Source organism: Phodopus roborovskii, unplaced genomic scaffold (genome assembly GCF_943737965.1).
Source record: "Phodopus roborovskii unplaced genomic scaffold, PHOROB, whole genome shotgun sequence".
NCBI classification, from domain to species: Eukaryota; Metazoa; Chordata; class Mammalia; order Rodentia; family Cricetidae; genus Phodopus; species Phodopus roborovskii.
The window spans coordinates 42,216,712-42,229,939 of record NW_026126433.1 but is presented as its reverse complement, the minus strand read 5'-3'; the positions used below and the strand labels follow the sequence as shown (position 1 = coordinate 42,229,939).

At 42.6% G+C, this 13,228-nt stretch overlaps 1 protein-coding gene across 1 annotated transcript; it reads left to right on the top strand.

Moving 5' to 3' along the window:
• Window positions 1-1,993: 1,993 nt before the first annotated feature.
• LOC127223283 (intelectin-1a-like) lies at window positions 1,994-12,679 on the top strand. Its single transcript, XM_051185762.1, has 7 exons — window positions 1,994-2,045; window positions 3,358-3,456; window positions 5,246-5,493; window positions 5,812-5,970; window positions 6,404-6,524; window positions 7,687-7,790; window positions 12,527-12,679. Exons 1-7 carry the CDS (start codon window positions 1,994-1,996, stop codon window positions 12,677-12,679), a joined length of 936 nt encoding a protein of 311 aa, XP_051041719.1.
• The last annotated feature ends 549 nt before the right edge of the window (window positions 12,680-13,228 follow it).

Below are 13,228 nucleotides of genomic sequence, written 5' to 3'. Positions count from 1 at the left end.
TTATTTTTATTGAAAATACATTCTTTCTCATATAATACATCCTGACCACCATTTTCTTGACCTCCTATGTTCCCAGATACCTCCCACCACTACTCTCCCCCAAATAAACTCCCCATCCATTTCCTCTACAGAAAAGAGCAGGCCTTCAAGACATGACTGACAACAGCACAAACGAGAAACTACGGCAAGGGGAAAGCCCTCATATCGAGTCTGTGCAAAGAAACCCAATGGGAGCAAAACAATCCCAAGAACAGGCAGCAAAGTCAGAGACACCCCCACTCCCACGCTTAGGAGTCCCACAAAAACACCAAGCCAACAGCCATAACATATACACTGCAGAACCATGCAGGCCCACAGTTGCACGTTTTAAAACTACTTTGAGGCACCATTTCTATTAATCACCACTGAATACTTCCAGACCTGAATCCAGGTGTCAAAGACTGTGTGGTTAGTTAGGATCAGGCCTCATGAAGAACAGATATAACAGGCAGTAGGAGCTAGACACTGGTGGTTACGAATGTTATATCCTCCAAATAGCCTAAAGTTTCTTAGAGTCCTAAGACTAAAAGAAGTTGTAGGGTGTTCTATGATTTATGTACCAGTAACTAAGAGATGTATAATAACATCAAAGCAGAAAAAAAAAAGAGCAGGCCTCCCAGGGATATCAACCTAACACAGCATAAAAAGAAAGGAATAGAGGAAGAATATTGGGGGGAAGTGGGGACTGGAAAGAGTAGAGGGGTGGAGGCTGCAGTTGGGATGTATTTAATGTAAGAGGGAAGTAGAAATAAAGAGAGAACGATACATCTAGTGAGGGCCATTTTGGAGGAATAGCAGGTGGCAATTGAGATTCAGGCGTTCAGCTCACCACAATGTAATGCACTGATGGGTGAATCTTGGATTGGCAAGGCCCAGAAGGCTTCGGCTCCAGAATGTCTCTTGCTACAGCTGTGCCTTTAGAGGTTTGCTGCTGTCATTCATCTCTGGCATTGGCATTGTGTGAATGGGCATGGAAGGCAATGGGGATCACCACTGCCATTAATGTAGGGTGATTACATCATGGAAATACCCATTTCTATTGGGTATTTTCACCTGTGGATTATTATGAAGATGATTTCCTCTTAAACTGCACTGTTTAATTGAATAAATGATTCTATGCAATATTAGTGTTAGTTGAAATAGAATTTTGATGACTAAGGGTTTTAACAAATATACTAAGGGGTTATGATAGAGGTTAGTTTAGTGGGGAAATTAATATAGGTAAAGGCAGACTATAGTGCTGCCCCTGCCTCTGATAAAGCAGGGGCATGAAATGTACTCTCTCTTCTATTCACTGTACCTCTGCCCCCCCCCAAAAAAAGTGTTCTTCTCCTATGAAATGACGATAATTATAAATGTTTGTGGGTTTTAAGTATTACCTTGCAAGAAAGACAGAAAGAAAACCCAAGCAGATGTCAAATATTGCAAGTTTCCTAATCTATTTCCTTTTTGAAAATACACAGATCGATCAAATTCCCAAACCTGGTGATAGCACTGGATGCAACATTTAATATTTGCCTTTTTGAGCCTTTGAATTCCATGAGTCAACACTGTACAAAGAACTTTCCTGCAATAAATAAAAGTTGCCCATCCAGTGGCAACCTGCCAGGAATGGGGGAGCCTGGCAAAGTTTGGGCTATTCCCACCAGGCTCTTCCCATAAAAGGACAAGAGCCTCACCAGGACCACACTAGAGACTGCAGAGAGAGAGGCTCATCTCCACTCAACTGGCAACTCTGACTCTCTGTCCAGGTATAGAGGGGAAGGTAATTGCTGTCAATGGAATAAGGAAAGTGAACTCCAGGTCAGGTCTGCTTTAGGGCACAGAGGTATCGGGAGTTTAAAGGAAAGGAAGGAACCTTTAAGAAGGACTACATAGGAGCTGAAACTGGGATGAGAGAAAAAGATTGTGTGGATAGAGAGTGACCTTCAGTCTTGACTTTCTACAGATGACCATGAGAAATCTCAGGATGTTTCTCATCCTGGCCACCATAGGCTGCCCTGCAGGTGAGTCTGGCTACAGGACCCCAGCTTCCTTGGGGCACGTCTACCATTATAGACTGTCAGCACTAGACTGGGTTACTTCCATGGCCTGGGTCTCTGATGGCCAGATACGATGCTTTTGCTGTTGCCCTTTTAGTTGTTTGTTTGGTGATTTCATGACCGGGTTTCTCTATGTAGCCTTGGCTGTCCTGATGTGGATTGTAGACCAGGCTGGCCTCAAACTCAGAGACCTGCCTACCTATGGCTCCTGAGTACTGGGATTAAAGATATCAGTCACCACAGCTTGGCCAATCATGCCTTTTAAAAAATAATAATAATTTTTAGTTACATATAGTTACATGATTTTCCCATTCCTTTTGCTCCTTCCAACTATTTCCAATTATACCATCCAACTCAACACAAAAATAAAAGACTCTTTATGTTTAATTGTAGGTATGTATGTATGTATGTATGTATGTATATTTTTTTCCTGGATGTGTAAACACAACCTAGTTCACCCCCAGAGATGATGCCGTTGAGATGTAGGGTAGGAACGCATAACCTCTAGAAGGAATTGGCCATTGGCAGTGAGATTGTTGAAGAATGCCCTAGTACAAATTCTGTACCTGTGTGTAGCTCTAGTGGAACTTGTGTAAGAACTGTGAATGATTCTAGTCCCTTCCTGTGCTCAGGACCTAGGCCTTGGAGTTTCAGTGCCAAGTGAATGGTCTGATTTGTGCCCAGAGAACGTTGTCTTCAATTCTACCCTTTACAGGAACTCAGCATTATTTTAAAATGAGCACATCATTGCTATTTTAGTGTCTTTAAGGAAAAGGGCAATATCTAAATGCCATCTTTCCTGACCTCCACATGATAATCTTTGTTAGTTTGACTTCAGACACTAGAGAACTGAGGCTAAGTACAATTAAAAACAATTCAAAAATACATGACTTGTGAACATGGAGCTACTTACACTTGAGTAGCTCTGACCAAAAGTATGGATGGTTTCCATCCATCTAGGTTCTCAGATGACTTTGTAGGGTTGAAGCTAGTGTGCAAGACTTTATTCCATATTCTCTTGGTCAAGACTCTGCACTGCCAACTTAACTACCTACATTCAGGCACGTAAGCTCCCCGCATTTCTTCTACCTGCAAAAATTCACTTCACTTCATTGATCTTTTTCAGGACTTCAGTCACAAAGTTCTCCACCTTCAAATCTTTTCCTTCTCTTTCTAGTTACAAATCTTGTAGATTCTCACTGGGAGACTTTCAGGAAGTCATGGGATGAGGTTAGGATGAATGACCCCTGAGTATGAAATTCTGTATCTTCTCTAGCTCAAGAGAACCTGGATACTAACAGACGGGCCAATGCTGTGTCTTCCTCTCTGTTCAGAAGCTGCAAGGAAATCAAACAGGAGATGAGCAGGGCACGAGGTGAGTGGTGAAGCATTTAAAGAAACACCATAATCCTAACACTTCCAAGCCCAAAGCAGAGGACTGAAAGCTCCAAGCCAGCCTGGAAAGAACCTGTGTGAAAATACCAACAAATAACCCGTTAGGAAATCAGGTTTATGTTCTCTGGAACAGGTTTTCTTTTTTGACATAAAATGTAATTGAGCCAGGCAGTGGTGGCACACACTTTAATCTCAGCACTCGTGAGGCAGAGGCAGCCAGACGTCTGTGAGTTCAAAGCCAGCCTGCTCTACAGAGCTAGTTCCAGGACAGCTAGGGCTATTACAAGAGAAATCATGACTCAAAAACAAAACAGGAAAAGAAAAGAAAAACCGTGATAGAATGTACATGGTGAGTAAACATTGCATGTAACTGATTTTAAGAGTTTTCAATCAATAACAACATTCACGATGGTATGGATCAGCACTATCCAACTCCACAAAGTTTTCAATCCTGAATGAAATTTCAATCCTAAATGAAATTTCTATAGCCACAAAATAAAAAATTCCTATATTCCCTGTGAGCTGCTCTTCTGTTTCCTACATCCAAGAATCTGTCTATCCTTGTTACATCATATGAGTAAGCTGCTTTATTTCATTAGCATGCTTCAAGGTTCATATGTGTTATAGAACAGTAAATTTATGTTTAAAAGATTTATTATGGTAATATATTATTTCTGGTTTACTAAAGCTTGCCTGAGAATTCAGAAAGCAAAGTCAGGCACACACCTTTAATCGCTGGAGTCATGATTAAGAGGTAGTTGGATCTCTGTTATTTCAAGGCCACAGTGACTACACAAAATTGATCCAGTCCCAAAGAGAAACAGCTCACACACAGGTGATCTCATAATTCCAGCAATGGGGAAGTATATAGGAAAGGAGCAGGGTCTCAGAGCTGCCATTCAGTCTCAAAAGTCTCTAGTCATGTTGCAGTCTGAGTAAATCTGAGGAGCAGTGAAGTTGGGAGCAGGATGATGATCACCCCTTTGCCCTTAGCTGAGGTAGAGGTAAGAGCTAGGGGGTGGCTGCTTTGATTTTATGATCTTCAGCTTGAGTTTGCAATCTTTTGTTGTTTTTTCCTGCAATATATTATTATGATTCTGAAGGCATGTACATGTCTGTGTTTGGGAATGTCTACATGTATGTACAGTTACATGCAGAGTCTAAAAAAGGCAATCATGTCCTCTGCAGCTGGAGTGACAAGCACTTGTACACTGCCAAGTGTTAGTCCTGGGAGTCTACCTCAAGTCTTCTGCTAGAGCAGTGCCTGCTCTTAACCAAGGAGCCATTTCCCCGGCCCACTTCATTCTTTATGGTCTATTGGATATATAGGGATGTATACAATATATATTCTGCATGGTAGACAGCACACCATAAACCATAATGCTTATTCCTTGTTCTGTAGAGAAATACTTGGCTTCTTTCTGCCTTTCAGGCCTTGTTACAGGAGCTGAATCAAACATGAATGGACATATCTGAGTCCCTGTTCACAATTCTTTGGATATCTTCCAAGTGGAGCTGCTAAGTCTTTTGAAAATACTATGCTTCCCTTTAGGAGAAATATCACTGTCAGTTTGGGTAATTCTGTGTTCTGCCTCAGTCACAGATGCATGGCTTTCAGAACTCAGGCAGATCCCCAGGGACACCTGTGGGAGGACACTCTGTGTACAAAGCACTCACCATGTTGTAGTCCCTAGAGCCATTCTGCTGCCTGAGCAGAGATGGACAATGAGCCTGCACACAGGAGGACTGTGAACTGGTTCTCTCTACAGATGGTCTCTATTTCCTCCGCACGGAGAATGGTGTCATCTACCAGACCTTCTGTGACATGACCACCGCAGGTGGTGGCTGGACCCTGGTGGCTAGTGTGCACGAGAACAACATGCATGGGAAGTGCACAGTGGGCGATCGCTGGTCCAGTCAGCAAGGCAGCAGAGCAGACTACCCAGAGGGGGATGGCAACTGGGCCAACTACAACACCTTTGGGTCTGCAGAGGGGGCCACAAGTGATGACTACAAGGTTGGTACCCTCTGTAGACACTTGGGAGAGCATGAGGATGTGAGTGTAGCTCAAGCATGCCAGGGAGAGGGTTGGGAGGTTGCCCTTCAACATAGGGATGAAGAAGTGAGAAGTACCTACCTTGAATCTCAATATCTCCCCATTAGTCATTTAGGTAAGTAGGTGGTAGGGCCATTATCACTGGGGCATCTGAGCATGGCTGGCCATCTGTCCCCCTGGAGCCCACAGACCTCAACTGTGCTGAGGACTGTGTGTGTGTGGTCCTTTTCTTAGTGAAATCTCCTGGTCTGGTCAGTCTCAGTGTTGGTTGCTTTCCAGAACCCTGGCTACTTCGACATCCAGGCTGAGAACCTGGGGATCTGGCATGTGCCCAACAATAGCCCAGTGAAAAATTGGAGGAACAGCTCCCTGCTGAGGTACCGCACCTTCACTGGCTTCCTGAGATACATGGGTCATAATCTGTTTGGCCTGTACCAGGTACTCAAGACTTCTGACTGAACCTGCTTTTCATGGGTGTAGAGAGACAGGCAGGTGTTTGAGGTTGGGTGAGTTGTATTCGATGTTTTCCTAATCCTAAGTGTAATGGGCCAAGGAAGACAAGGGATACAAGTATGTGCAAAAGAGAAGAAAGGAAAGAAATAAGGAGGGGAATGGAATGGAATGGAATGGAATGGAATGGAATGGAATGGAATGGAATGGAATGATGGGGAGGGGAGATGAGATGAGGGAAGGGGAGGGAGAGGGTCAAATGTGTGAGAGGAACAGACAAATAAAACGATCCTTTATTATCTGACTGGTTTGGCAACCATCTCAGTTACTGCACAAATCCTGTGTTTCTCTATGCAGGGCGGTGTTCCTAGGATTGCCAATGCTGGATTCCTTATGAAGTGAATTCTTTTGTTCCTTGTAGAGATACCCAGTGAAATATGGAGCAGGGAAGTGTTGGACTGACAATGGCCCAGCATTACCTGTGGTCTATGACTTCGGTGATGCTCAGAAGACAGCCTCTTATTATTCCCCCGATAGCCAGAGTGAGTCTCTAAGTCTCCCCTGAACCCTCTGCAGCACACGTGATAAATTCAGTTCTGATAAGGAACAGTCATTTACCATCCACCACAGCCTGCTTCTCTTCTCTGAATGTTTGTGTTCTTTGCACTTCATTCACTTGATTGTCTTTGGGCTCTCAACTATCACTAACCCATTTTACAGTTTAGGAGACTGGAGCACTGCAGGTCCAGGAACTTATTTGAGAGGTCAAGGCAGCAGCAGGATGTAAGGAGTATGGTTTTTCCATCCGCTGTCCGGTCTTGTCCCACTGCAGCGCCAGCCCCAAATAATACACAGAGACTCTGTATTTGATATTATGTTGTTGGCCAGTTACTAGTTTCTTATCGGCTAGTTCTGTCTTAATTATTAACCCATTTCTATGTATTTCCACGTGGTCTTACCAGCGAGAGGCGGCTGGTGGTTCTATTCTCTCCAGACTCTCCATCTTGACCCTCCTTACTACTTCCTCCTTCCTCCTCGTCTCCTAGTCCCGCCTATCTTGCTTTCCTATTGGCCAACAGTGTTTTGTTCATTAAACCAGTATGAGAAACACATTTACAGAATCACATCTCCCATCAGCAGGAGATAGTCAGCATTTGCTCTGGGGATACTTGGTTCTGGAATCTACTCTTTGCAACCCACTATCAGTCAGAGAAACCAGGTCCCTGTACACAGAGCTGAACAACAACAACAACAAAAGTGGAGTTTTATTTCATTTGTGTGGGATGACTTTACATTGTTTAACATAAATGCAAGTGAGGTACATACTCTATAAATTCTGTACCTATGCTGTATAATTCAAAGTTATTTTTATTTATGCATGAAATGTAAGGCTTTAAAAAGAAAAGTTAGCAAGATAAATATGAACAGGACCAGAATCCATGCACTTGCTAAATGCTGCTACAAGCCCTTGGAGATGCTCAGTAGAGACCTTCCTGTATCATAAATTTATCCATTCAAGCTTTGACATATGGGGACCTTTTTTCAAGGATTGGCTGTTGGGTTCTGTGGATGGGGAATAGGTGCAGCTCCCCAAATGGTTCTGATATTTTAGACTGTTTATCCTGAAACTGGAGCCACCAAATTCTGGTCTTGAAGCTATTTCTAGCATTTTCCTTGAATGTTGCTTTCTGTTTCTTGTTTCAGAAGAAATCACTGCAGGATACATCCAATTCAGAGTGTTCAATAATGAGAGAGCAGCCAATGCCTTGTGTGCTGGAATGAAGGTCACTGGATGTAATACTGAGCATGTGAGTCTGTGTAAGAGGCTCATGAATAAGACTGAGGTTACCAGTGTGTATCTATGAATACTGAGTATGGGAGACTGTCATGGTAGCATGTGTGCATGTATGAAAATTTGACTTTTCCTTGTACTTTAGTCTCAGGGATCAGAACTTCTGTCTTGATACAGAAATCCTGTCTTGTTGAAGACCATAGTCAACATTACAAATGTCCAATGCATGGTTGCTGTTTGCTTAGATAATAGGCACTTGTATTCAGGAAGTCCTGTGCAAGCCTTTGGAGGCTGAGATTGGTAGAGTCACCAGGTATAGTCACTGTGGAATTAAAATTTATCTTTTAGAATGAAACATACCATTTCCATCCCTTTCCACAGCTTGTACAGATTTTCATTTTGTCAATGGGTTACTAGGAGAATTCTGGTCATCTGGTAGACCTCACCCAGGCCATTATCCTCCCTATCACAAGGAATTTCTCTTATTGGATGTTGGCATATCAAAGAAGTGCAAAGGTGGGCACATTTGGCTCCACTGCCCCAAACTGATGTCCCCCTAAGCCTGAGAACATTAGGTTCATACTATTTTTGGTTTGTTTTTTTTTTTATATATTTTCTCCCCAAAGCAGGTTGAGGATGGAAACCTTTTATTGCCAGAGTGAAAGCTTTAACAAGTTAACATGTTCTTGACAAGCATGGTGATGCACATCTTTAATCCCAGCACTCAGGTGGTAGAGACAGGCAAATATCTGTGAGTTTGAGACCATGCTGATCTGAATAATGAATTGCAGGTAAACTAGCATTATATGGTAAGACTCTGTCTCAAAAATAAAATAGCAAGTTTACTTGGGATCCAGCCCTCCCTAATGTAATAGTCTGAGAAAAGGGTCATCAACTCCTGGCAAGTGTTGCTTAGGATCTTGGTGCCCATTCATTCCTCAGTCACTAGCTTGTCTTTCACCTGGTTAAGATGAGGCAACTTTGCTGTTAAGGAGGACCTTGGCACTGTGATGTGGAATGATGAAATAGAGGAGAGCATGTGATGTTGAGGGAGTAAAGAGCTGTTTTCAATGTTGGTGTGATATGGATGTGGGATACAGAAAAAAAACTCATTTTGGAAATTTTAACATGGACTAGATCAGGAAACAACTTTTACATCACACCAATGGTTTTTGGCCTATATGTGATGAACACCACAGCAATGTTTTAACGGACACCTAAGATTGATGTGAGCATGTTTTTTTTTATTTTTCAAAGATGACACTGGTAGCCTAGAGGTGACAGATCATGGAGGAAAGATTAAGCATAAGTAAATAAATATTGAAATGGTTTCTGTGGTCCACATGAGAACCTGATGCAGTGTTATAGAAATATGGCAGAGAGGGTTGGAAACTAAAGAATTGCAGAGATTTTAAGTTTATTAATAGTTGAATGCAGAGACTGGCAAGAGAAGACACTTGCAATGAGTCTTTTTCTGTTCCACTAGCCATCTCTCATATAATGACACAAAGACGTCCTATTAATTGTGAAAGCTTGGCCTTAGCTTAGGCTTGTTTCTAACTAGCTCTTATAACCTAAATTATCCTACATATTTTTAAATTTTATTTATTGTATACACCAACCACATTTTCCACTCCTTCCTCTCACCAACATCTCTTCTACTTGCCCCCATCCACTCCTTCTCCATCTCCATTCAGAAGAGGTAAAGCCTCCCATGGAAGTCAACAAAGAATGGTATATCAAGTTGAGGCAGAACCAAGCTCCTCCTCCTTGCATCAAGGCTAAGCAAGGCATCCCAACATAGGGATTAGGTCCCAAAGAGTCAGTTCATACATCAGGGACAGATCCTGGTCCCACTGTTAGGAGCCCCACAAACACAACAAGCTATTACAATTGTCACCTAGATACAGAGAGCCTAGTTCACTCCCATGCTGGCTCCCTAGTTGTCCATCCAGAGTCCCACGAGCTTCCACAAGATCAGAGCATCTGTCTCTGCCAGTTTCCCTGTCATGATCTTTACTACCCCCTTGCTCATGCAATCCCTCTACCATCTCTTCAAATGGATTCCCAGAACTCAACCCAGTGCTGGGCTATGGATCTCTGCATCTGATTCTATCAAGTACTGGATGAAGGCTCTATGACAACTAGGGAAGTCACAAATGTGATTACAGGGGAAGATCAGTTCAGGCACCTCTCCACTACTGCTTAGAGTCTTAGCTGGGGTCATCCTTATGGGTTCCCAGGAGCCTCTCTAGCACCAGGTTTTGCCCTAACCCCACAATGGCCCACTTTCTCAACATATCTCCCCTAACATTCTCCCACTCTGTCCCACCTACAACCCGACCATCCTAATCCCTCATGTTCCCATTCCCCATCCCTTCCCCTCTCCTACCCTCCCCACCAGGTTATCCAGTTTCTCCCATCTTCTTCCTCTTTTCAGGGATATCCATGCCTCCCTCTTAGGGTCCTCCTTCTAACACATTTTAATCTACGTTCTTCCACATGCTCATCACCTCATCTCCATTCTGCCCATCCTGCGTCTTCCATCTATGGTTGATGACACTGCCTTTTTTCTTCCCAGAGCTCTGGCTGTCTAGAAGCCCCACATATACCTCCTGCTTCACTATTGGCCATTTAGCTATTTTATTAAACCAATTACAGTGACACATCTTCACACAGTGTAAAGGAATTTCACAAAAGACATTGTGGATGATTTCATAGTTTTCATTTGAGTGGATGAATATCAAATAGTAAGCCATGATGTCTAGATGTTTGGGATCAAGGATGGACATATATAGTTGTATGATTATGGATTTTTAAAACATTAATTAGACTCTGTATGTGGGCACATGTATATTCAAATAATCACAGAGGTCAAAAGGATACATTGGCTCTCTGTGAATTGGAGTTAAAGACTTTTGATTGGGTCCTGATCTGATACAGTTGCTGGGATCTGAACTTTGGTTTTCTGATAGACTAGTAAGTAAGATGCCTTAACCTTAGAGCCATCTCTGTAGCCCCTATGCTACTAGCTTGTTTGGGTGGGATTTTATTTTGTCTTGTTTCAGATGTATTTATTTAATTTGATGAGTGTTTTACCTGCACATATGTGTATTTATTGCTTGAGTTCTTGGTGCCCTTAAGCCATAATAGGGTATTCTATGCCATGGAACTGGAGTTACAACAGTTGTGAACCCCATATGGGTTCTGGGACCCAAGCCTTGATCATCTACAAAACAGTAAGTGCTCCTAACTACAGAGCTATGTCTCAGCCCCAATGTTACATGCTTTTATCACCGATTGTATATGATGGTGGTGCCTCCCAGAGGATAGGTATTGCCTACTAACGTCATAGTCATTCTATGATGTTCACAATGACAAACCTATCAATGAACTTCCCCCCAAGTAAATCCCATTTTTTCTGTGGCTGCAGGTAACTGGGTTGTTTTTTGTTTGTTTGCTTGTTGTTATCTGATTGTGTGAAGGCCCTAAGTAGTGATGCTAAATGACAGTCCAATCATTAAGTCTTAAATTTGATAAATATCTAGAGATAGGAATTTTAAGCCATCAGTGAATTGTTTATAACTAAAGCTAAAGGGGTAACACAACATATAAGAGAGTTGTAAATGTGTCCCCTATGGGAAACAGCACTTAGGGAAATCATGAAGGAACAGTGTAGCCAGGAACCTGACAACAAAGGTTCAGACCAGTTGAAGGAAAGCTAGGAAGAGACAATGCTGCCACAAAAGTCAATGGAAGGGGTTTTATGGATCAAAAAGCTCAATGCTTCCAATAGAGAGTCTGATGAGGGCTAAAGGGTCCACTGAACTTCTCTATTAAGGTGTCTCTGAGCCCATCAGCTGCATTAGTGAGTTTTTTGCCTCTGTGAAAAATACCTGAGAGAAATAACATACGGAACAAAAGGTGTGCTATCTAGTTTTATGACAACTTGACACAAGCTAAAATCATCTGAGATGAAGAACCTCAACAGAGAAAATGTATCCAGAAGAGCAGGCTGTAGGCAAGCATATAGAACATTTTCTTAATTGCTGGTTGATGAAGGAGGACCCAGCTCATTGTGGGTGATGCAAATCCAGGATGAGGGTCTTGAGTTCTATAAGGAAACAGACTCAACAATCCATGAGGAGCAAGCCAGAAAGCTGCACTTCTCCATGGCATCAGCATCAAGGTTCCTGCCCTGTTGAGTTCTTGTCCTGATATTCTTCAATGATGACCAATGATGCAAAAGTATAAGCCAAATAAATCCTTTTCTGATGTTTAGATCACAGCAATAGTAACACTGACTGAGACAAAGCACTCTGTTGGTTTGATAGTTTCCAATATTTTAACCCATGAACATTTGGGGCAGAAATATCATTCAGGACACACATATCAGAGCAATATGGCTCACTTCATAGCAGCAAGGAGCCAAGAAAAACCAGGAAAGGCCAGGGCAAAATGCCCTTCAAAACATGCCACTCACACCTTCAGTGATCTATTTCCTCTAAGCAGATCCCCAACTCAATCCCCAGCTTCGCCTTCTCCCAATACTCGGTTCAAAATTGTGAATCTATCAGTGATTAGCCAGTTGATGAAGGCAGAGTCCTCATTCAGGCTCTTCCCAGAGTCCTGCCTCTGAATGTTACTTACTCTGGGAACCAGGTCTTCAGTGCATAACACCTTTGGGGACGGCACTACATATCAAATCACCAACTGACTTCTCATTACCACTACCTGCTCCTTGTTTTCCAGCACTGCATTGGTGGAGGAGGTTATTTCCCAGAACGTAACCCCACACAGTGTGGAGACTTCTCAGCATTTGATTGGAATGGATATGGAACGCACACTGGGAGCAGCAGTAGCCGAACGATAACTGAAGCAGCTGTGCTTCTGTTCTACCGCTGAGAACTCTGTGGCGTGGGACCCAGACTTCTCCAATCTGTGGGCTCACATGCACAGAGAAAAACTTACCTAGATACCAGAATGCCAATTAAACAGGATAAGAGAATAAATCATGCTCATTGCAGGCTTGGGTGTTTTCATGAATTCATTTTTGGCAGGGATGGAAGATTTCAAAAGAGTTCCTGCTGCCCTATTTGCTTCTCTTGGGATATCAGTGCTGGGGATCCTGATAACAGCGATACTCTTTCAGGTAGTCCTCATCACAAGAGACAGAGGACAGAGAGGAGGCACAATACTCAACTACTTCCTTATTTTATTTAAGTTCTTCACTTATTTTATTTTTTAGATGGGTCTGGCCACAAACTCTCAATGTACCAAATGCCCAAGATAAAGAAAAACAATACATAGAGTTTTAAATATTTACTGAATAGGTCAGGCAGGTGGCCCCAAGGTAAAGGTGCTTGCCAACAAACCTGATGGCCTGAGTTCAGTTTCTAGAATCCACATTGTTGAAAGAGTCTACTTCTGAGAGACATCCTTTGACCTCTGCAC